This window comes from Typopeltis vanoorti, chromosome 5 (genome assembly GCF_054136105.1).
Source record: "Typopeltis vanoorti isolate ZY-2024b chromosome 5, IOZ_Tvanoo_1.0, whole genome shotgun sequence".
NCBI classification, from domain to species: Eukaryota; Metazoa; Arthropoda; class Arachnida; order Uropygi; family Thelyphonidae; genus Typopeltis; species Typopeltis vanoorti.
Window position 1 is genome coordinate 158,172,399 of NC_143553.1, and position 24,917 is coordinate 158,197,315.

The 24,917-nt window shown below is 34.8% G+C and overlaps 1 protein-coding gene across 1 annotated transcript in view; it reads right to left on the reverse strand.

Annotated features, from left to right (window-relative positions):
- Nucleotides 1-2,518: 2,518 nt before the first annotated feature.
- The window catches only part of LOC150106992 (alpha-tocopherol transfer protein-like), a 54,181-nt gene continuing 31,782 nt past the window's right edge, over nt 2,519-24,917 (reverse strand). Inside the window, exons 2-6 of the mRNA XM_090392866.1 lie at nt 23,697-23,892; nt 23,359-23,604; nt 7,222-7,415; nt 6,983-7,093; nt 2,519-2,799 (exon numbers count right to left, since the gene is read on the reverse strand). Coding sequence (XP_090248992.1) covers nt 2,584-2,799; nt 6,983-7,093; nt 7,222-7,415; nt 23,359-23,604; nt 23,697-23,853 — 924 coding nt within the window. The 5' untranslated portion in view covers nt 23,854-23,892 and the 3' untranslated portion in view covers nt 2,519-2,583. The remainder of the gene's footprint in view (nt 2,800-6,982; nt 7,094-7,221; nt 7,416-23,358; nt 23,605-23,696; nt 23,893-24,917) is intronic.

The following is a 24,917-nucleotide window of genomic DNA, read 5'->3' on the forward strand; positions in this document are numbered from 1 at the left end:
TTATCAGATCTTATATTTCTATAGTCTAAGGCACTTTGTACAGTATCAATCCACCTATATCTTGGTCTTCCTCTGGGTCGTTTTGCTGCCAACCTGCAAAGAACATCTGTTTTGCTAATGTTTCCTCTCCTATTCTGTTTAAGTGACATATCACGTGAGATTAGCTCTGCTGACATTCCTGGATGCTAATAATGTCAAGTTCTTTCCTAACATCCTCGTTTTTAATATGATATTGCCATTGCTGCCATCTGTTCATTACCTTAATCCTTTCTCAGAATACTGTGATCTCCAATCTTTGATCAAGTGTCTCAACACTGTCATCTATACAGCTAGCTGTGTTTTACTAATTTTTTTCTTATTCCATATAGATTTATTCCGTTGACTTCCTACCATACCAGCTTTGTTGATTCTGTTGTCTATTTCCAAATTTAATTTGCCATCTTCACTAAATGTTGTCCCCACTAAACATTTCAACTATTTAGATGAAATGTTTTACTTTTTCTATAGGTTCATCATTCAGGATACAGTTGAAGTTTTCAATGTTTATGCCAATTTTCATTCTCTTTGTGTGTTTATTGCTGATTTTCATACCAAATTTATCACAACAGTTATTCGATTTAGTCAGGGAATCTTGCAGACTTCTACTATATTTATTTAGAAGTATAACATCATCTGTATATAATAAAGAGCTAAGATTTACATCGCCAATTTTGATATCAAATTTAATACTACTTTCCTTCATAATGTGCACCCTTCTCACACACCTGATTTTATCTGAAATCATCTTCCTGTATATCTCCAAGTTCTATCTGCTAACTTACAATTCAAATAGAGACCAAGTATTGCTATACTTGGTCTCTGTTTGCCTTGTATATTGACATCCTATTGACACCATATAACTGTTTGAAGAGCTTGCCTATTGGCACCTTATAATTACTCTGTAATTATAAGGTGATTACAAGATGTTCAGAGTAATTACAAGTAATTACTCTGAACATCTAGATCTTCATTTTTCATGTCACCTTTATCATCTCTAATTCCTTTTACATCACTCTTTTTTTTTTCATTTCTGAGCTTCAACAACCTGCAGAATATCTCCACCCTCTTGATATTTATTTTCTATGTTTTCAAAGTCTTCCCATGACTTTTGTTTTACCTAGTTTTACACACTGTTTAGCTTTCTTACATTTGTCTCTGTATTCTCTAAGAGCACAAGCTGACTTACTTGCCTGGAGCTTTGTATATGCTGTCTTCTTTTCTTCAACACCTCTATAACTTCCTGAGTCCACCATGGAGTTCTCACCACATGCCTCCCTGGCTGAATCAATCAATGTTTTCTTCAGGGTTTGCCACTGAATCTCGGAGGTTTGGTTTCTGTTCTCAAATCTTTCATTTTTTCTTCAATCATGTTGGTGTATTTTGTTCTATAGTTCACCTCTAAATGTTCAACTTTGATTTGTTTCAAAACTTTCTTACAGTTCTTCTTTTCAATATAAAATTCAATTTTATCCTGCTGAACACTAAATGGTCATCACTTCTTATTTCAAATCCTCTGTATGCTCTTGTGTCCTGAACCAGTGGGAAAAGCATCACTATCAACAATAACAAAGACTTTTCTTATTCCTTGCGTCTTCTTTCCATGTGAATTTGTGCATATTTTTATGTTGGAACATGGTGTTAGTAATAACCAGTCGATGTCTTGAGAAGTAATCTAGCAGGTACTTATCATTATTATTAGCTTTTCTCCAAATGTTCCGCAAATATTTCTGTCTTGTAATCATTTCCTACTTTGCTATTTAAATCTCCAACAAGGACCAACATTTCCTTTTTCATTGAACCAGCTGACATCTCTAATGCCTCAAAAACGTCTTCCATTTCATCCTTCGTAGAACCTTCTGTTCGACAATAAGCACAAATAAGTCTCATTGTCCAGTTCTCCATTCTGATAATTAAGTTTACTGGAATGTTATGTTTTTGTGTTTCTATGACAACAATATGATTTGCTAAAATGTATTAGGTGGCGTAGCATATTGTGCATATCGTAAAAAAAAAAAAATAATAATAGTAATACTAAATTATGAATCAGCCAATATGTCAATTGTCTATGGATGTTCGAAGCTTTAAGATATTAAATAAACTGAATCAATTTTTATTATTGTTTTATATCTTCTTAATAATTTAAAAGTATTATAAACTTGAGCTATTTAAACTTACTATGAATGCAATACTATTTACAAGTATACTGTTCTTAGAGTGTCAATTTTGATTTCAGGCAGATGCATAAATACAGACGTGCGCAAACAATATCGTAGAAGGCGTTTTTAAATGGTATACTAAAATGTATCAAAAAACTATAACTTATTTTCAAATATAAGAATAAAAATCGCTTTGGTAACAGAAATAATTTTATTTAAAAATAAACATTTAAAAATAGTTAACACTTTTTTTAACAGCTTGAGCCGTATACGTAGTTGAGGGCACAATTTTCAACAACGTTTTTCAGGGTTTCTTTTTTTTTTAAATTTTGGATGGACTAAGTCTTGAACGAGCTTCCCTATTTAGAAAGTAATAAGCAAAAATCCATCAGAACCAACTGAACCATCCTTTTCTTCCAGGTCTCTTGCATCCGTCCATGTAGCCAAACTTTAGATTTTCCTTGAAGGTTTCCTCGCTGGCTAGAAGTTTGTCGGCCCATACGGTGTAGTTTGCGGGACCCAAGAGACCCCCAACTTCAACAGGAAGGATGCAAGGAGGGAAGTGCTCATACAGAGATTCCATATTATGGCCATGGAAACAAATCTGCAAACAAAAATGAAGTTGAAAATGTAACAGTAATCCAGTGAAATAATGCGGCGGGCTAATATTTACCATTAATTACATTTTTGGATTCTATTTGTAATAAATATTGTTATTGCTCGTAGCAAATGCGAAGGCGCAGTTAAGAAAGCGATGTAATTTCCCTGCGCCCACCTCTACAAAACACTCTTCACGAGGTTTGGACATTTCGGTCCCTTCAGTTGATGAGACGACAGTTTTTGATAATACCTGCCTCTTTAAATAGATATTAAAAACTTTTTTGTAAAATAATTTTAGATATAGCCTAAGATATAATGAAAGGACATGTTTCGTTATGTCTTCGATTGGACTGCAATTATTGGACTCGGTCGGATTAGAAATCTCTGACAGGTTTGTTTGATTTCTGTATATTTTGGAGTCTGGCGAGGACGGTCTGGTATTTGAAATAATTATGTCCATTGATGAAAAAAATCTTTCAATAAAAAAAAACAACAACAACAAAGGACAGTGATGTGACTTGGGTGTCAAATAAATAGCGAATATGGAAACGGAGAATAATGCGGTGTACGCTGAATGCGTTGTTCACAATTCTGATTCAATACCGAGTCGAGCAATGTACGTGGGTGGTCTGAAAGTTCTCGGCCTCAACCATAAATGGCAATAATATCGGCAAGATTTTTTTTCCTGTGTTGGTACATCATAAGCATTCATGTGAAATTTCTAGGCTTTCTATGAAGTAGTTTGTTTTATACAAGATTTTTTTTCCTGTGTTGGTACATCATAAGCATTCATGTGAAATTTCTAGGCTTTCTATGAAGTAGTTTGTTTTATACAAGATTTTTTTTCCTGTGTTGGTACATCATAAGCATTCATGTGAAATTTCTAGGCTTTCTATGAAGTAGTTTGTTTTATACAGCTGTCTGAAGCAAAAGTGTTCTCTGTAACCCTTGAAATAGATAATATTGAGTATCGTGCGGTTAAAAAATTCTTTGTAAAACGTTTAACGCCAAAACAAATTCATTCGAATTTCATAAACGTTTATGGACACTCTTCTCCTTCGTTTTCGACAATTACGAAATGGGCTGACGAATTTAAACGTGGCCGTACCAGCTTTGAAAATGATCCAAGTGAAGGATGTCCGGAAAATGTAACATCACCATAAATCATTGATCAAGTGCACGATATGGTACTGAATGACCGACGAGTCAATGTGCGTGAAATTTATGAGACTTGTAGTATATAATTTGCATGAAGAAATGCAAATGCAAAAGCTTTGCGTAATATGAGTGCCGCGCAGATCAAAAACGCACTCGCATGAAAATCTGTGAACAGTGCTTGGAGCGTTTTAACAAGAATAAAACTGATTCTGTGCGTCGATTTATTACTATGGTTGAAACTTGGATTCACATAACACACGAGAATCCAAACAGCAGTCAAAACAGTGGACAGAAGCCGGTTGTTCAGCGCCAAAGAAGACAAAGTCGGTTCCATCAGCAGGAAATGTCATGGCATCGGTGTTTTGGGTTGCTAAAGGCATTTTGTTTATTAATTATCTTGAAATGGGTAAAACAATAACCGAGGAATATTATTCCGATCTTTTAACCAGACTAGACGAAAAAATTCATGAAAAAAGACCCGGTTTACAGAAAAAAAATATCATCTTTTATCAGGGCAATGCACCTGCCTACAAAGATGTTTTGGCAATGGGAAATTAAGGGATCTGCACTATGAATTGTTGAAACTTCCACCCTATTCCCGAGATTTGGCTCCCTTTGACTTGTATCTCTTCCCAAAAATAAAACTCTTCCTCCTGGTCAGCGTTTTTCTTTGGATCCAGAGGTGATTGCAGCTGTGGAGGGGTATTTTGCAGATGCCACTGACAACCACTACAGGGACGGGATAATGGCGATGGAGCATCGCTGGAATAAACGAATTAGTCTTAAGGGAGATTAGTTTGAAAAATAAAAATAATTTTTAAATTATAAATTCGATTTTTCATTGTTAGGCCGAGAACTTTTCAGACCACCCTCGTATGTGCCGAATTATTTTCCACTGTAGATGCATTTAAAAATGAATATACGAGGCAAAGTGTGAAGAGAGGGAGGGGGTGGGATATTTATATCTAAATCTGTGACTTAGCTATATTTATATTTAGCTAAGTCACATCTAAAAATTTGAAGATAAGTATGAAGTAAGACTAATAAAATGGAGACGCTTAAATTTACTATTAATCATGCACAGTAAAAATCTTAGATGCAAATGTTTATGAATTCAACTTTCTTCAGTTAACAGACTCATTGACATCAAGAAAACTCTTAGAAAATGCCTTTTTATATTTTTGTAAGTTTACGGCATTTATTTCCGATTGTTAAAATACCATTCGTGAGTTTTGAATATTTAGTCTAAAGAGTAATAACAGAAGAAAAAATAGACAAGGGAAAGTATTTCTGATGAAGTGAATGAAGAAGGGCGATTTTTTTTCGCAACTTGTAAAGCTTTGGGGAGGAGGTTAAATAATGCACACCCGAGTATTACTACTAAAATTGAGAAAATCCTACTTAGAATTTTACTCAAAAAGTTCACAGATATATCTTCGACGTAACAGGACATCTTTAAGAATATCTGATTAATCCAGCAAGTAAAATTTGAGGTTCATTTTAAAATTTCCAAAATTCTAAAACAAGTAACGAGGTCCTTCCGGAAGTCAACTTTATGCCAACTCATTTCTAAATCACACCGATATTTACTGTTAGGTATTTCCACTGCATACACTTCGGTTCTAATTACATAAAAGACTAATAAGAAGTAACAAACAATGAATATTCTTTGTGCATGATGTGAAATGTGTTCATAATGTTTGAAATTTTCCAAAGTAGAAGCGTATATTTGGAAAAGTTTGAAACGTATATGAGGGGCGGTGGGGGGGGAGAGTAGGGAAAGTTATGATAAACACCTAGAACAAAAATGGCATAACCACAAGAAACAACATAAGTTACTTTCGTGACTTTGCTATTGGTATGTTGTTTCCTGTGGTTATATCAGTTGCTTTAATATAATTTTTGTTCTACGTGTTTATCAGAACTTTCCAAACCCCCCTAGTATTATCCAAATGTACGTAAATTATATATATTCACATATAATGAGGATTCTCGATTATCTACTTGCGACTTATCGATTTTTTTCACGACGCTACTATTATAGTTCGAAACATTGAAATCATAAAACCTCTTCATTCGGTAAAAAAAGAACCTCTCCTCAAAGACTGACGGTTTTAATCCATGAATGAAAATTAAAATAAAAAACGTATGATCGTCACCAGCATCCTATAAATAGTAGGTCTCTTCACTTTCTCTACGGATGTATCGAAGAACCTGTCGAGATGTTCTGGTCTTGTCCATTCTGTTGAACTGTTATAACCATTATTTTTTGCCTATATTGCTGGATATGCAGCATCATAGGTATTGTGTTTGGTTTATTTATTGTATCATTGTTTTAAATCGGTTCAGTAACTTATATCTTGGGAATGTCATTCAAGTGATTACAAAAGTTGTTATGGTAACCATTGTGTAATGTACACTGACAAGGAATTACTTTAAAATCCTCTCATACATGAAGCATATATTTTATGACAAACCGGTGTATATCCCCTTTTAGGCCGTTTTACGTACGATTCTTAATCAATTTTCCTTGACGATCAAATGTGGCGACCGATTACCTCGCCTGGCAACCGATAACGTTACCTCGCCCACTTCAGGACATTAAACAACTTCATAGTGGTTAGTTACGCAGATCATCAAGGAAAATAAAAATCATCCACTTCAAAGATCTTTCTAATTTTTAGATTAAATTACAAGTATTATCCAAATATACGTAAATATAAGATGCATCGAAAATACTCAACTACCGCACTTAAACTAAAACTATTCATTTTAAGATTAGTCATTTACAAACAAGCAAAAATTCCTTAAAATGAAAGAAATAATTTGAGTGATAAGGAATAAGATTATTATAATTACTGTCATTTTAATTTTAAAAAATAAGTTAGAAAGAGAGAGAAGGATAACATTTCATAGAAGAGTGAGGGAGGAGGGCAAATATAGACAGAAAGACTGAAAATAAAAATCATTCAGTGAGGTCACCCACAAATATCGAAGAATGAAAAGTCATTTTAGCAAATATTTCTTACTCTTTTCTTGTGTTTCTCCATTAAGAACGGTTTTATGATAGTCATTACGAAGTCGATAAAAGCCGGTTCGTATATTGCATGACCTCCTTTGAATCTTGCCGGAAATCCTGCCTGCAAAGAAAATGCTGAGTTCAGCAATTGAAATTTATTTCTACGGCTATTTGTTTCTCTCTCTCTCTCTCTCTCTCTCTCTCTCTCGTAGCAATGAAACTTTCCTTTGTTCTGTTACCAAAACTTACCTGCAGTGATGTGACTGACATTGAGTTTTTGTTCGTGAAAACGTATCTAAGGTGACTCCACCCGAACCCTCTGAAGTCGGTGATGACGCACATCCCACAGATCTGGTTGATTTCGTCTTCGATCAGCTTCTCGAGCAGCATCAGAAGAGTGCGAAAACCACCGTAAAACTGTTGTGGCGATGGAGGCGAAGAGCCTAAAGTGAAATAACAACGACCCTAATGAAACTCTGCTGGTATTATGGTCTCTTTTAGTCTCACATTCAAAATGCACAACTGAAGAAAGTCTCAAAGTGACGTAAATTAATAACAAGACTTTCAGGTGAGGAGCATGAAAATACATGAAAAATGAAAGGAAAAAAATCAAATCATTCTACTGAGAGAGTAGACTCCTAACGAATGGAAGGCAATTTTGGAGCTTAGTTTTTATTATTATTCGGTGGAAGAATCTTGATTTTTAAACAATCCTTCAGATGCTCCTAACATGAGTATAGATTTTTTCTGCATTTTTTTTATTATTATTATCGCATGGTATTATTACACCAGATCATAGAGGTCACGTTCATGTATCAGCACCTTTTCTGGGTTGTTATAGAGTTCACATTTGGAAATATTCATACAGTTTAGCAAATGCATTGGTAATGCTTCCTCGATGTTACAGATTTCGCAGGTGGGGAAGACTTTTATGCCATTGCTAAACTTGATTGGTCTTGTGTGGCCGGTCTTGAGGCGAGAGATCATGGAAGTGGCACTGCGATTAAACTTGGAGTTGATGGTAGCTCCTGGATTTTCTGCTGAGTACCAGTGGTGAGTCATGTCCTGAAGAATTGTTCTTTTTATGTTTTCTTTTTGGGTGGTTTTAAAAAGAACGAAATCTGTGGTATCACTTGATGTTGCGGCCATTTTTGCTACTTCATCTGCAGTTTCGTTTCCCTTTAATCCCACATGGGATGGGATCCATTGGAAGATTATTTCGGCATCCTTATATAGTTTGTTTATGTTTTTTGCTATGTCTCTAAGTATTTCTTGATGGCTAATGTAGCAGTTCTTAATAGCTTGAAGCATTGTGAAGTAGTGTGATGGAAATGGTTTGTCGTCTAATAATTAACCTTTAAAATTTGACAGAAAGAGGAGTGTATAATATGCTACATAATGTCAAACCTTCCTCATTTTATTTTTTCGGCAGTAGCCATAAACCTTTCTTTTTCCCTTTGTAAATAATTAAATGGTAGGTTTTCATCCTCCTCTCGAAGACCATTTATTTACCATTAGCATTTCAAATGCTGAATGGACTCTATAATAATAATAATAATAATACAGCTGACTTACCTACACCACATAATAGTCCATTCTTCAATTTTCTCTGAGTGTACAATCTTCTCCTTTGGAGACCAAACGTCTTTAGAGAAAATATTGACAGTTTCGCTCCCTACACATGCGCTTCTTCCTTTTATCATGTTGGCAGTAATTTCATCATAACTCGGTGTTTTGTAAAGTTTTAATTTATTTATGGCGAACTATAAATTTGAATAGGAATTCGATATTTAAGAATTGCTAAATACCAAATTTAATTAAATTCAATGCGCTCAAAGCGAGTTTTTGCTGGATGTAATTGCAAAATGCCTCTTAATGCTTCTGAAATCAGTCCGACTGAAACAAAACTTGAGATCTCTTCGAAAGATTTCAAATACCGAATGCTAATGAAAGCCATCAACCTGGAATCTAAGAATAATTGGAGGAGGATGAACAAAATTAATGTATCTTGTTGTAGAAATAGAGGGTATGATTAATTCAATCATTTCATAATTAAACAACTGAATTAAAAAGGTAGGATGTTAGGAACCTCCTGTTGAACACAGTGACGATTTCTGAAGGTTGGACTCTTCATGAATGAACTTTCTATCGAAATCATAATAGTAGAAGAAAGAAAGAACGTAAAAAGTTCCATTTGGAGTTGTAAAATTATAAACTTAGTATTCCAATAAATAAAACTGTATCTTATTCTATCCTGCCCCACCCTACTAGATAGAAGAATCCTAATAATAATCTTCTATTTGCATAACTTTACAACAATAACCGAAGCATGTTTTTGTTTTTATTCCATTTTCTGTTCTAGATTACCGCCGACCAACAGTTAACTTTGAAAAGTATAGCTCCCTGCCATTGGATTTCTAAGGTATTGAAAGGTACAGTACGATATGCTACAGTGCAATATTTTTTGCCATGTTTAGGTTTCTATATGGTGAAGGAGGAGAAACAACACCTTATAACATCTGTCAGGCCAATGAAACCTTAGCTGAAAGCACTAACATAATCCGGGTCCTAGCAAGACGTTGGCTGCTTTTAAGTAGCGCAATAAAAAGGCAACTTCGATGCCTAAATTGTTATATTCTCATACGTTCTGGCCAATTATGAAACTTTTTAACTTTCAAATTCAATTATTTAGTTATGAAATAATGATATGATATATAACATAATATATAACATTGTTATATTCTCATACGTTCTGGCCAATTATGAAACTTTTTAACTTTCAAATTCAATTATTTAGTTATGAAATAATGATGGATATATAACATTCACACTTTTCATCAATCTACAATACCAAACTGAAACCTTTTGAGCCTTAATTTTTACGCATAGCGAGAGAGGAAATAAAACAATTTAATTTTAATGCGTTTTGAAAAATGCATTAAAATTAAATTATTTCATTTTCCTCAGTAGAATGAGTAGAACAAGAACAATTATCGTTGTTGTTGTTACGTGGTACCTACAAGGAACCCAAAGATTCATTGTGAAGGTCAATATCTGCCCCCTTCCACCACAACCTACATTCTTAATCCTCCATCTACAAGCAGCACGAGCCGCCATCTATTTCCCATCAATAGTAGTTTTGTCTGTAAATTATGTGAATTCGGTGTCCGATTTGTCTACATGCGAAAAAAGTATTATTATTATTATTATTATTACTACTACAAGACCTCAGACAACTAACTATATCACCACTCGAAGCTTCTACATCCCAGACATGCTAAATAAACTACCTTTTGAATACAGGAACCTTGCAAACTACAACAGTCAGAAAAGAGCTCTAAGGACATGCTACGAACAAGAAATTCGCACCCTACACACCTTACACACTTAATGAAAAACAATATATTAGTTCAGGCACGCACCATGACATTCCAAATTATCATGTGTGTTATCAGACCTGTCAAACATCAGCCTAATTCCAACACAGCAATTAAACCAATAAACAATAACTAACCGGGGACATCATCAGATAAGCTTAATAAAAAGCTTCTAGGATGAAAGCTGACAGATTACACCACAACCGGGATCGACACAAAGAAAACAAAATCCATTTCTTACAACTACAGCACTTAAACACATTAAAGTAAAAATTGAAAATATATATAATTTTGTTATTGTATATTTACTATAAAAATATAATCTTTTTCAACCGCAACTACAAATTACCAACTACAGTAACTATTATAAACACATTATAAAAAAAAGAAAGAAAATTTGTATGAACTTCATTGTTAAAAATCGTGTTGTAAAAATCGTGTTGTATTATTATAATTATATATTATGCGTTGTAAACGCATAATATATAATTATAATAATAAAGATTATTAATTTTTTTGTAGAAATCCAATGTAGAAAATGAACCATAATCTGCAGCACTTACTTGCTGTACTTTGATGGAATGTCACTCAATTTCGTATAGAGTAAACCCTCGATTTAACGGACTAATAGGGGCTAAGGGGTGTCCGTTAAATCGAAAGTCCGTTCAATCGTGAATTTTTTAAAATAAAAATATCTGTAACATTATACTGTAATTTTATCAATATTAGCACTGTAATAACAAAAAAAATTATTTTATGCACAATTTTTAAAACAATTTTCACACTCTTAAATAAGTTAATGTGAAGTTAATGTTCGAAGTTGAGGCGATTGGTTTAGGTAATCCTACTTTGAAAAACTATCAGGTTTTTTATGAACTTTTGAATTCTGCTGTTTTTTTTTTATAATTATCTCCCTAAAATTACGAAAATGTGTGTAATAAAACTGCCGCAGAAAGTCACGCCACGCGACAAAAAAAAAAAATTACAGCGCGATTGGTGTGATCACGGGCTAATCATTCACCGAACATGTTTTATGAGCGGTGACTCGTTTATGTCGGCTAAATTACTAGTGTTTTTCCAACTTATGATGGCCTATTCGCCAAAAAAAAAAAAAAAACAGAAAATTAATAACCTCTCGGGGGACCCTGTAACCCCTAGAGAGCGCGTCCCCTGGGTGGCGGATAGGGAAGCCCACCATGTGTGTGTGTGTACATGCGCGTGCGTGCGTGCGTGCGTATATATATATATATATATATATATATATATATATATATATATATATATATATATATATATATATATATATGGTGGGGTGGTCCGAATATACTGAATAAGGACTCGTGGACCAACAGAGCCATAAGGGGCAATCATCTTGATTGTAAGGGAAGCGGCACTCCCATGGACCCCTAGCTGGATCTATTCTCTCCTTCTTCTACTTTGAGGAAGATCCACTTACTTTAATCTTTCCTATAAGGCCTTATCAGCCAACTCTTCTTATTTTATGACCCTTATGCTATTAGAGTACTCGAGGGCCATGGGGTCTTTTTATTTCTGGCCTTACAACTATGCCCTCTCTATAAATCTTCCTATAATTCTTCTATAATCTACTCTTTCCCCTTCAATATACCCTATTCCTCCTATGGGTTTAAATTCGGAAGAAGGCTAGTTCAGAAGCCTTAAGGTAGCAGCCCTACCACTGAACTATTCCATCGTCAGGCTAGTCCCCTGACATGGAGAACATAATCCTTCTTGTAAGCTGACAGAAAAAGATAATCGGATTGTATCTATGGGAAACCACCCTGGAATGGAAAAGGTAAAACGAAAATGGAAACGACAAAATATAATACACATAGCAAACTGGAATGCAAGAGGAATAGCATATAAAGAAATAGAATTAGACCAGTTATTAAATGAAAGAAAGTTTAAAATAGCATTAATTACTGTAACAAAAAAGAAATTAAAAGGAACCACGAGAACCGAAAATTTTAATGTGATATGCAGTGGAGTTGACAGAGACCAAAGAGCACAAGCAGGAGTCATGATTTGGATTCATAACTCTCTTTCAAAACAGTTAAAACATTATAAATTATGGAATGAAAGAATAATAGAAGCTAGAATAAAATAGATAGAGGCTATTTAACAATAATTGGTTTATATGCCCCAGAAGAAGGAAGAGAACAAGATAATATTGATTTTTATAATCAGCTACAAAACATATATAATAAAATAAATAAAAATGATTTCATAAGTTTAGCAGGAGACTTAAATGCAAGAATTGGAAACACGAAACTTAATAATAATATAGGAATACATGGAGAACACACTCTAAACAGAAATGGTAAAAAATTGATTGACTTTGTAGTTTATAATAACCTAAAAATAATGAATTCCTTCTATAAACATAAAGACATACATAAATATACTTGGACAGCAAGAGGATGGAAATCAATATTAGATTACTTCATATTAAATGAAAAGACATCAAAATTTTCACTAGATGTTAGAGTTTACTGAGGATATGAAATAAGCAGTGACCACTTCCTCGTTAAAATAAAATTAAGATTACCACCTAAATGGCTACAAGTAACAAGAACAGAAAGAAAAATTGAAACATTTGTTTATAAAACTAGACTATTGAATGGCACAAATGTACAATGGCTATATGAACAAAGAATAAACCAATATCTAGATAAAATAAAACAAAATGAAGAAAATGAAATAGAATGGCTTAATATAAAAACGATATTAAATGCAGCAGCAAATGAAAGCTTAGGAAAGACCAAAAAATTCAATAAAAGAAAAAAACTGAAGATCTGGGATACTACAATGAAAGAAAAAAACCAAAAAGAAAAACGACGCCTATCACAAATGGTTAAGCAGTAAAAGATTAGAAGATGAAATAGAATATAAAAGAATAAGAGCCATAACTAAACGAGAAGTCTGAAAAAAACATAGAGAATCATGGAACAAATTTGTTTTTAATTTAGAACATGACCTATAAAAAATAAGACCCAATGTATGTAAGATTTTGAAACACCTAAATGCAGATACCAAAGAAAACATAAAATTAAACGCTGAATTAAAATTAGAAGAATTTCTAAATTACTACACAGAACTGTGGACAGACAAATATTTTAAAAAAGACAACTGGCAAACAATTAACGAAAATGAAAAGGAAATAACTGAAGAAGAATTAGAAATCAGCCTGAAAGAAAGAAGAAACGGAAAATCACCTGGAGAAGATAAACTAGGTTCAGAACTATATAAATACGCAGGAACAAGATTCAAAAAAAGATTCTTACTATTTTTAAATGAAATTTACTCAACTGGTATCCCCCCAATAGAATGGAAAAAAGCAATTGTGATTCCTATCTTTAAGAAAGGTAATAGAGATGACCCTAAAAACTATAGAGGTATCAGTATACTAAAGTCCTGTTACAAAATATATAGCAGAATCTTAAATAACAAACTAATGAAATATTCCGAAAACTTTATTCTAGAGGTACAGAATGGATTTAGAAAAGGACGATCATGTATAGGCCCAGCCTTTTGCCTAAAATTAATAGTAGAGAAAAGAAGAGAATATAATTTGGAAACACATATTGCATTTATTGACTTTGAAAAAGCATTTTACAAAGTTAAAAGAAACATATTATTTAACATATTAAAAGAAAGACAAATACCAAATAATATCCTAAAAGCTATCACAAGTATATATGAAAATAATCAAATACAAATAAGATTAAATCACGAGCTATCATATACAAGAGAGATAAACCAAGGGGTCCGACAGGGATGTCCCCTCTCAGCAACTCCTTTTAATATCTACTTAAATGAAATAATAATAAAATGGAGTAAACATTTACATCAAGGAATTAAACTTTCTCCTACAGTTAACTTAAACACTCTCCTCTTTGCCGACTACCAAATAATAATCACAAATTCTGAAGATAACTTACAGAAAGCTATTTTAAATCTAAATGAGATATCCAAAGATTATGGTATGATAATATCAACGGAAAAATCAAAAACTATGGCCTTTAAAGGACAAGATCCAGCAAGAACTAAAACATTAATAGATAACAAGATCTTAGAACAGGTGAATTCATTTAACTACCTAGGATGTATGATCACATATGAAAATGAAAAAGATATAAACATAAAAATTGCAAAATATTTAAAAATAACAGGAGTAATTAACTCTATATTTAAACCAAACCTAGTTCAAAAACAAACCAGGCTAAAAGTATACAATACATTAGCCCTATCGGTCTTAATGTATGGAAGCGAAATCTGGACAATAAAATAAAAAGACAAACAAAGATTTCATTTCTGCTGTTGTTAAAACAGCAGAAATGAAGTTTATGAGAAAAACTGCAAAGTATACCCTATTTGATCACAAAAGAAACGAAGATATTATGAAAGAATTAAACCAAGAACCAGTAATTGAAAAAATTAAAAAATATAAACATAGATGGATGGAACACGTTCAAAGAATGAAAACAGAAAGATTACTAAAACAAGCCTTAAAGTACAAGCCATTAGGAAAAAGAAAACCAGGACGTCCTCTTAAACGATTCAACGATGACTTCTAAGGCCGAAACAGGCCATGCTAGGCCTAAATCCTTGATACGCATGATGATGATGATTAGAAAATTAATAACAAAAAAATTGTTAATTTACGTAATTATAAGCAAATCTTGGTTAAAGGTATTTTAAAATTAATATGCTTTGTGACATACGGAGCAGAAATTTCGTCCGTTAAATCCGATGTCCGTTAAATCGAGGGTTTACTGTATATATAAATATTTTTGAGATCAATAAAAATTATTATTTTGTTGTTATTGTTATTATAAAATCCCCAGATAACGGCAATGGGCGGTATACAGATATTATAGCGAGATTAAAAATTAGGCAGAAATTACTCAAAAAAAAAAGGGATTCTTAACAAAGGGAATCGATGTGTAATATATGATCAAGTAAGATTTACGTAACCTCTCCTCCCCAATCCATCTCTCCCCTCCACATGGTGAACCCTAGAACCTCAGCTGCCAAGTGGAAAATTGAGTACTAAACCCAGTGAGAAGCTTTACCAGGCAAACGAGAGAAGGGAGACTTAGGGCAAGTTTGGAAACCCTAATGTAGCAGCCCTACCAACAAATTAGGCTGCAGATGGCCAGTAAACCAACCTAGTTATATCTTTTCTTACTCCAATGTCTCAGGAAAGGAGGAACTAGACTGTCACTCTGGAAAGGAAAATGACTCGGACAAGTGAATGTATAGGTCAAGGAAAGGAAAACGAATGAAAATAAACAAGAGTATCTGGAATGATTCTACTTGGAATTTCAGGAATATTCATCACAAATAGACAAAACCCTAATGTAAATAAATACCGAATTAGTAGTAATCACAGAAACAAAGAAAAAACAGAAAAAAGGTTCGGTTGAATCGGATAATTAGATCTACAGTGGAGTGAAAAGGAAGAGAGAGCAAAAGCAAGAGTAGTGATTTTTATTCACAAATTCGTTTTTAAAAATATGACGCATCACAAATATAACAGAGCGAAAAAATTCTAGAAGATTACAAATAATCCGCGGCTTCCTGACTATTGTGGGTGTCCCACAGGAAGGAAAAGAGGAAGATAACAATGTCTTTTATTCAGATTTACAAAAAATAAAGTATAGTGTTTTGTATTAAAGGCAAGAGGCCACTACCCAGACCGGTTTCGACCTTTATTGAGGTCTCATCAGTGGGAGCTAGGCTAGAAATACCAAGATTTAGTAATACAGAGCTCATGAGTCTTTTACCAGAACAAGTTGCCATAAGGTGAGCTCATGCCACCTTTACCACGTAGGATTAGCTAGACTTGCATCACTTGCAGGCGCATACTTGACTTATTTGTCTGTTTGCTTACTTGGGAAATGGAGTAAAACCAGGTTTAAAAAATTGCTTGGTATTCTTAACATCTATTATACCCAAGGTAAAATACTTTCTATATTTATATCTCCTCCAGAGATTTTTATTTAATAAGGTTAAAACACCTTATGGCAACTTGTTCTGGTAAAATACTTATGAGCTCTGTATTACTAAATCTTGGTATTTCTAGCCTAGCTCCCACTGATGAGACCTCAATAAAGGTCGAAACCGGTCTGGGTAGTGGCCTCTTGCCTTTAATACAAAACATCATGCATCTCCTTCTTGGAGATGTGTTTTGGCATTAAGGGTAAATATAAAGATTAGTGATCAGAGCTCATGCCACCTTTACCACGAGTTGCCTTGGTCTTGCACTACCTGTAGGATCAGCTAGACTTGCATCACTTGCAGGCGCAAACTTGACTTATTTGTCTGTTTGCTTACTTGGGAAATGGAGTAAAACCAGGTTTAAAAATTGCTTGGTATTCTTAACATATACTGTATTTAAAAAATTGCTTGGTATTCTTAACATATATATATATATATATATATATATATATATATATATATATACATACATACATACATATATATATATATATATATATATATATATATATATATATATATATATATATACAGGGTGTTCGGGATAAATTTGACAGTTTCGTAAGGAAAAAGAAAATCTTCTTTGTATCTATTAAATTTAATGAATTGACAAAAAAACATTACAGGCAGAGTTAATTACAATACTATCAACAAGATTTACTCAAAATAACCACCATTAGCATCGATCACAGCTTCAATTCTGCTTCGGAACCTCGAACAAGCTGATGCTACAGTCTCCCTGGGAAGGGCCGCAAAAACTGTTTTAATTTTATCCATTAACTGGGCTTTTGTATTACTGGAAGTGCGATTGGTGTCTTTTTCAACTGCGCCCCATCCAAAATAATCCATGGGGTTAAGGTCTGGGGAGTTTGGAGGCCAAACATTTGGACTGGTGAAGTCGTAGAAATTTTCAGACAACCATTTTTGACTTTTCCCAGAGGTGTGGCAAGGGGCCGAATCCTGCTGCCATACATACGGCCTACCATTGCCTACCCTTGTTATCCAGGGCTTGACTACAGTTAGCAACTCCACGAACAAAGCCCGAATTCCAATGCCAGGGTTCTTCAACACCTGTTCCTGCAGATTTGCGAGGAATTCTGCTGTACGAACGCAATCAGATCGTCTGCTAGGGATCTTTCTTCTTGCTACATCCTCGTAGTCACCATTGCAAGTCTCTAGTTCATGCCTGATTGTTTTTACGGTATTCAGGGAGCATTGGGCAGCAGTCGTAATATCCTTATTTTGATGGTGGGCACGAATCATCATGATACAAGTTATTCTCTTCCATGATTCAGGTGGGTTCCAGCTATCCATCCTTTCTGACATCTTGTATATGAATGAAGAAGGGTCCAAACTTTTAAATGAAGAGAAGTGTGTGTTAATACATGTAACTTACGGAAAAATATAATTAATTATAAATATGTCAAATTTATCCCGAACACCCTGTACATACATATATATATATATATATAATAGAAGCTCCGGGTGGCTTTGCCATAGTGATTATTACTTATATGCAAAAGCCCGAGGTATACCTCGGTGCTTCTACTGGCTACCGAGCGCGTTCCCAGGTGGCCGGTAGGTGGGAAATTCTGCCAATCATTCGTTGTACATCATAGCAACTCTGAATATATTAAATAAAGAGCCATGGATCAGCGGTTTTGGGACTGGCGATCCCATGTGAAAATATTGCCATTCACCAATCCGTAATGGGCCAACATGGTGAATTATGGCCCTATCTTTCGAGATTAATCAAAGAGAAATAAAATGGCCCTAATTCCTCGGAGACCAGATTTTTACCACCTACAGCAGCAAGCAGTTAAACATGAAGGTAGAGGCTGCTAAGAATCTTTGGGTAACCAGATCGTACTGCAGTTGGAAACTACACCTTGGAACTTTGAACTCTTGAACTCTGAGCAGAGAAACACGGTTCACTGAACTAGGTGAAGAGCCAAAGCGACAAAAATGGGACATTCTTGAAGAATGAAGAAATGAAGAATTTCTTCACCATTTTGGAGAAATTCTTCAATTAACAGACGGAGACATACTGAATTATAGAAACCAAGATAAGGAAAAAATCAGTAAAGTTGGATTAATGATTAACAAAAAATTGAAGAACAGCATAATAGAATTTGACAGTATATCTGATCAATAACAAGTATTGTTGTCCAAATCTCGAAAAGATATGCTCTCAAGATCATTCAGGTGTAGGCACCAACAATAAGTCATACCGATGAAGAAACTGAAGATTTCTATCATGATGTATCCCATCTTTACAAAAAAGGAAAAGATAATTTCAAAATTGTAAAGGGAGACTTTAATGCCAGAATTGGTATACAACAATCAGAATAAAGCTCAACAGGAAATTTTGGTTATGTCATGAGAGATGATAGAGGAGCAGAAAAAGAAAACTTGCACATTATGAATTCCTTTTTCGAGAGAAAAAAACACACGTAGGAATTTAACATGGAAAATCTAGTGAAATTGACTTTATCTTCAGCAACAAGAAACATTCTTCAGGACCGTTCTGTTATCAACACCTTCAACCTTGGAAGTGACTATCGTATGGTACGTAGTAAGATTAAAATACTAGCAATTGTCAAAAAGAAAGAATAAAAAATGTTTAAGATCAAATAAACACACACACACACACACACACACACACACACACACACACACACACACACAAACTCAACATTTAAAAAAGAAGATATATTCCAACATGAACTAAATAATAGATTAAAATATCTTATTAGAGATGACAATGCTGATCCATCACAAAGTAATGACATTTTTACCCAAAGCCTTTTACAATGCTCACTTAAGAGAGCTGTTACCAGAGAACAGAAATAAGACAAAATCTGTGAAGAAACAAAACAGCGTATGAAGAAATGAAGAGTTGAAACAAGCAGATAATCCACAGAATAAAACTGAATACACTGAACTGTGTGAAACAATCAGAAAGTTTATCACTGAAGAAATAAGAAACTTCAATTGTAAATTCATGCAACAAACAATTGAAAACAACAGTAGTCTCAAAAAAGCCAAACAGCAAACAGATGGTTGCAGTCAAACTACGAGATGGAACTATAACCAGGGATGGATATGCTATAGCAAGAGGAACTGAAGAATTTTACTCAGTATTATATCAGGATGACGAATTAAATGAAGAAGAAGACAACTGCGAAATAACTGAAGTGCCACAGATTCTTCCAGAAGAAGTTATGTGGAGTATCCAAAGCTTGCGAAATGGAAAAGCTGCAGATGAGGATGGAGTTATAGCTGAACTTCTAAAAACAAGTGGAGAAATAATCTACAAACTCTTAGCAAAACTATTTACTTTATGTCTGAAGAAACATGATGTACATGGAAGAAGGCTACCCCAATTCTGATACATAAAAAAGGTGAGATAGAAGACATGACAAACTACCTATCCATCAGTCTTCTATCAGTGGTTCACAAAATGTTTACAAAAGTCTTAGTCATAGGTTTTTTACGACTCTAGATCTAGCACAACCAAAGGAACAGGCAGGCTTTCAAAGTGGCTTTAGTTCAATGGAACATATTCAAGTCGTACAAGATTATTGAACGGTGTAATGAATATCAGTTACCATCATGTCTTGGTTTTATTGATGATGAGAACGAATTTGATGCAGTAAAAACTCATGCAATTCTTATAGTATTGCAAAACCAACAAGTGGAGGAGCCATAAGTCAGGACCATCAAACCAGCATACACCAATGGAACAGCAGCAATTTTTTTCAATGAAAACATTTCTATTGTGGAAATACAGAGAGTTATAAGAGATGGTGACACAATATCTCCAAAACTATCCACAGCATGCTCAGAAGAAATACTGAAACTTCTTAATTGGAAAAAGAAAGGTCTGAAGATAAATTATTTAAGCCATTTATACTTTGCTGATGACACGGTTATCTTTACTTCAACTGCGCATGAATTACAGACTCGTATCCATGAATTCCAAATCTAACAAAACAGCTCGCCTAAAGATAAATATGAAGATCCAAGTTATGTTCAATAGCTATGCCCGATCAGAAATAATTAAAATCAATAGTGATTCAATGGGACAAGTAGATCCTTACATATAGCAATGGAACAAATACATACTGGATGAAATTAAATGATGCTTGATGTTTGGGTGGAAAGCATTTGGAAAATTACAGTCGATGTTCAAAAGCCAATTACTACTATGTCTGAAGAGAAGTTTTTAACCAATGTACTCTTCCTATGTTGACTTATCGTCGTGAAACATGGACATTAAATGAAAAAGATCAAAAATTAAGAACAACACAATTGCTTGGTATCATAAGACTGGATCACAAAAGGAATACGTGAATAAGAAATCAAACTAAAGTCTCTGTCATTAGGAAGAGTGAAACATCTGAAGTGACTTGGGCGTATTGCTCGAAGACAAGATCAATGATGGACAAAAGCAGTACTGGGTTGGATTCCATAAGTGGAAAAACGACCACGACGCCAACAAAAATGACAGTACATTGATTATATCATCACATTTTGCAGGCATGATATAGGAAGGAATGCCATTGAGATACAGTTTTGGAGTAATCTGGGAAAGGCCTTTATCCAGCAGTAGATTGATATTGGGTGCTGCTGATGATGCTGATGATATATAAGCATTTAAATCGACACCTGGCTGGCTTAGGGCGCTGAAAAAAACCACGAAACCACCGCCATTTAATATCTTATTCAAATGAGCTCAGTGCGAGCTTTTTGGAAGCGAGCAGAAACGGTGCCAGAACAACAAACAAAAAATAGTTCACTGCAGTAGTGTGAATATACTTTCTAGAAATTTATCGAGAACAAATGTTCTCCGTTTTTTGTATTGAAACAGTAAATGTGATAATTAACGTTATAACTGTACATCAGTAATATAGGGTGATCAAAATTAAAGTATTCTTGTTTAAGGCTTTGTGGAGCGCTACCCAGTGATGCTGCGAAACTGCAGGAATACATTGTACGTAATGCGGAAGCGATATCTGAAAAACGGTAGTTGCAGAATTCACCACCAGGGAGTATAGACTGATGTAAATATAATAAATTTTCTGTGTGTGTGTGTGTGTGTGTCTAAAAGCGATGCAAGCCTAAATAACACATTTTAATTCACTTCCATTATGCATTCAGGGGGTCAGATGAGCTGAACGAGGCAGCCATGAAGTGAGAAACGCACTGCTGATCACTCTAGCTTCTGTAAAATGTTCTCAGCTCCTGTACGGATCGACCGATGAGTGGAGGGGACCCATCCTGCATGAAAATAACTTAATCCATGAATAGACGTTGCTGTAATTGTGGCACAACAAAATGTTTATCATATCGCAAACCCTCTCGGCAGTAACTAAGCAGTTCACAGGACCCGGATGCTTTCGAAGAAGAATCGTCCAATGATAAATGAATCTGTAAATCGGCGGACAGCAACTTTGGGTTAATGCAAAGGAATTTGTTGGATTGTATGTGGGCTTAACGTAGGCCATACTTGGCAATTGTGAGTATTCACAGCTCCTGAATGGAGCTGTGAATATCTACAGTGAACTCAATCTCCCTACAAAGTCATCCACAGTCACGCAACATCCAACTCCACTCGAGCAAGGAATGTTAAAGCGAATGTCAGTCGACTTTCAAAGTCGTGCAGGCGCAGCTTCTGTGTCAGGGTTATCTTCAATGAGTAGAAATGCAGAATCTTTCGTAGAGTTTTCCAGAAAGTTGTGTAAGGCACATTCATATGTCTTGATATAGCACGTTTTCACTGCAGCAACCAACATTATTCATGGCCTGCTACACAACGGCAGTAGCAACTTCATTCACTTATTGTGATCGGATTGATTTGGTACTTCTGTCAGGTTTAACTCCTAACAATCCTTTCTTCAAATCATCTAATCATTCGTTCCAGAACACGTGAAGACGGTGGACTTTGTCGACATTTGTTCAGGCAGCGAAATTCATGGAGTTCAGCAACAGCATTACAATTTACTACTTCACGAGAAAAACACGTGAGGGCGATGTTGGAGCCATCACTGTGGACTGTATTAACAACCAGAATGAAGAGGAAAATCCGTTGGGCATCTTTTTAAACCCTCCTGATACTTGCCGAGTTGTATGTTATGCAAATTCCATGCATTTGATGTTTACAACTCCCCTTGGTGGTGAAGTTTGGAACTAATTATTTTTTTGCTCAGATATCTCTTCCGCATAACGCACAACCTATTCCTGCAAAGTTTTGCAGCATTTCAATCACTGAATGGAGCTTCCGGAGGCCTCAAACAGGGTCAAAATACTTCAATTTTGACCACCCTATATATTATTAAAAAAAAGGAATGTACTCAGTAATTTGTGTACTGAAATGTTTTAGTAATAAAAATGTAATAATAATGTCTTTAATTGTATATATGTTAATAGGCTGCATTAAATAAACTATGATATTGAAAAATAAATTCTAACAATTAACGCACTATCGGCCTGGTTTGCTGAGTGGTTAGCGTATCTGCTCCCCAACCAACAGGCTGCAGGTTCGAATCTTGTCATCGATGTTTGTGATGTCTTTAGCTGAAAGATGAATTTCATCATCCGATGGGAGACCCACACTCGCTTATTGGAGGTCTTAAGTGGCTTGAAAAAGTTTCACGTTTCGTCTCTAGAGTAGGGCTTCCTGAATGGATGGAGAATAAATACAAAAAAATATATAAAATCGATAAAAAATTTAGAAAAAAATCCTTAGCCCATCAATCGTACAAAATCGCACTATAGATTTGCAAATAACCTTTCGTGGGTGGGAAAAACATAAAAAAGAAACACATATTACGATGTAATATATGAAATTATAATATAATAAAAAAAGAATAAGTCTAGTTTCCTGGAATATTTTTTTTAATTAAGTGGTGATCTTATATGTATAGCGAATGGCATTAGTTCATACGAACCATCTCTTGATTAAACTACATTCAGCGCCACCTACCTATCCTCGTAAACAGAATGGCTCTTCCGTGAACATCTCTGTAGGGCAGAACTGTGTGTCTCTCTTCGGCGAGCGTACTCGTCACATCAGATGGCAGCAGCTGCTGGTAAACAGGGTTTGTGGCTCGTGCGTCATAGTAGTTCAAGGCTAAGTCGAATGCTTTTTCGCAGTTAAACTTACGAGCTCTGAGGAAGCGGAGTAAGAAGGCATCATCTGTGCGGGCGAGTAGTCCGTTGTCTCTCTCATCTACAGGTAATGAAAAAAGGAATGCTTTATCGCTGCAAGATAGAATACGCTAATTAAAAGTACGCTAAGTTAATACGAGTAAAAGTACTCACTTTCGAGAAGGTCCCTGACTGCTTTGATCGATTCCTGTCGAGTGCTCGGATCATCATTGAGTTCTTCCCTCGCCTTTGCGATGATATCTTTGGTTATTGTAGTGTCCGCTAGAGGACGGTAGATCGTGGTGTCAACAGGACTGCCGCGCACCGCCATAGTTCGGTTCCGCTTTCATGAAGTGTCAGCCCGCACCAACTGTTATTAAAGCAATTAAATTTTATAAAAACATGTTATTATAATACGAGCCCTTTGAAAGGCCATAACTGTATTAAATTAAAATATTATATACTGCTTAAAGGAATTGTTGTTAAACTACCTACAGAATACAAGTGGAAATAAATGGAAATAAAATACGGAATGACTTCTTCGCAGGGGCAGCTCGTGCATGGGCACTGCGGAAATGCAGCATCCCCAATTTTTCTCGATATATAAATATATTTATTAATTTATTTATATTTGCTTGTAATATTTAATTTTATCATCAACAATCCTATATTTTGTATAAAAAATAATAAAAATCCATCTTGTAGCACTTAGGAGGGCAAAGGACGTTAGCAGCACTGTGTTTACCACAGTGTCATATTGCTACGCGCGCAAGAATATGTACGCCATAGTGAGATGCGAGCTATTAGCGTAATACGGCACTGTCCGTCACGCAGTTCCACTGTTGTTTATATGCAGTTTGCGACAGTAGGTACAGTGTTCGTAGTGCTCATCGTGTTTACTCCGTCTGTTTAAATATTTGGACATTACAATTAAAGAAATAACATTTGTTATAGTTTTTATTTTAGAACATTATTGGGATTATGATAATGGGTTTTATTTTAAAGTAATTTTGAATTATACCAATCTGTATAATTTTATAGAATACGAAACAATCTTTTTTCATATTTAATTTTTTTTTTAATTTTTACCATAATTTTGATATTTTATCCAAACTCGTATACACTGTATGTATATTTCGAAAGTTGCAGCGCCCCCACGCTTTCAAGCCACAAGCCGCCACTACTTCTTTGAAACGTTTTGTCCTAAATCATTATTTCGTCGTTGATCGTGTCGGTCCAATGTGGAATGAGATCCCGGGTGATTTAAATCACAATTCAATGTATCGTTCCATCTAGTCTGAATAGTTGAATGATATGCTTCAAGAATTAAAAAGTTGTTATCCTTAAACTTGTGTCCTCGCGATACTCCGAGGCGAGTTTTGCTGTTTTGATAAA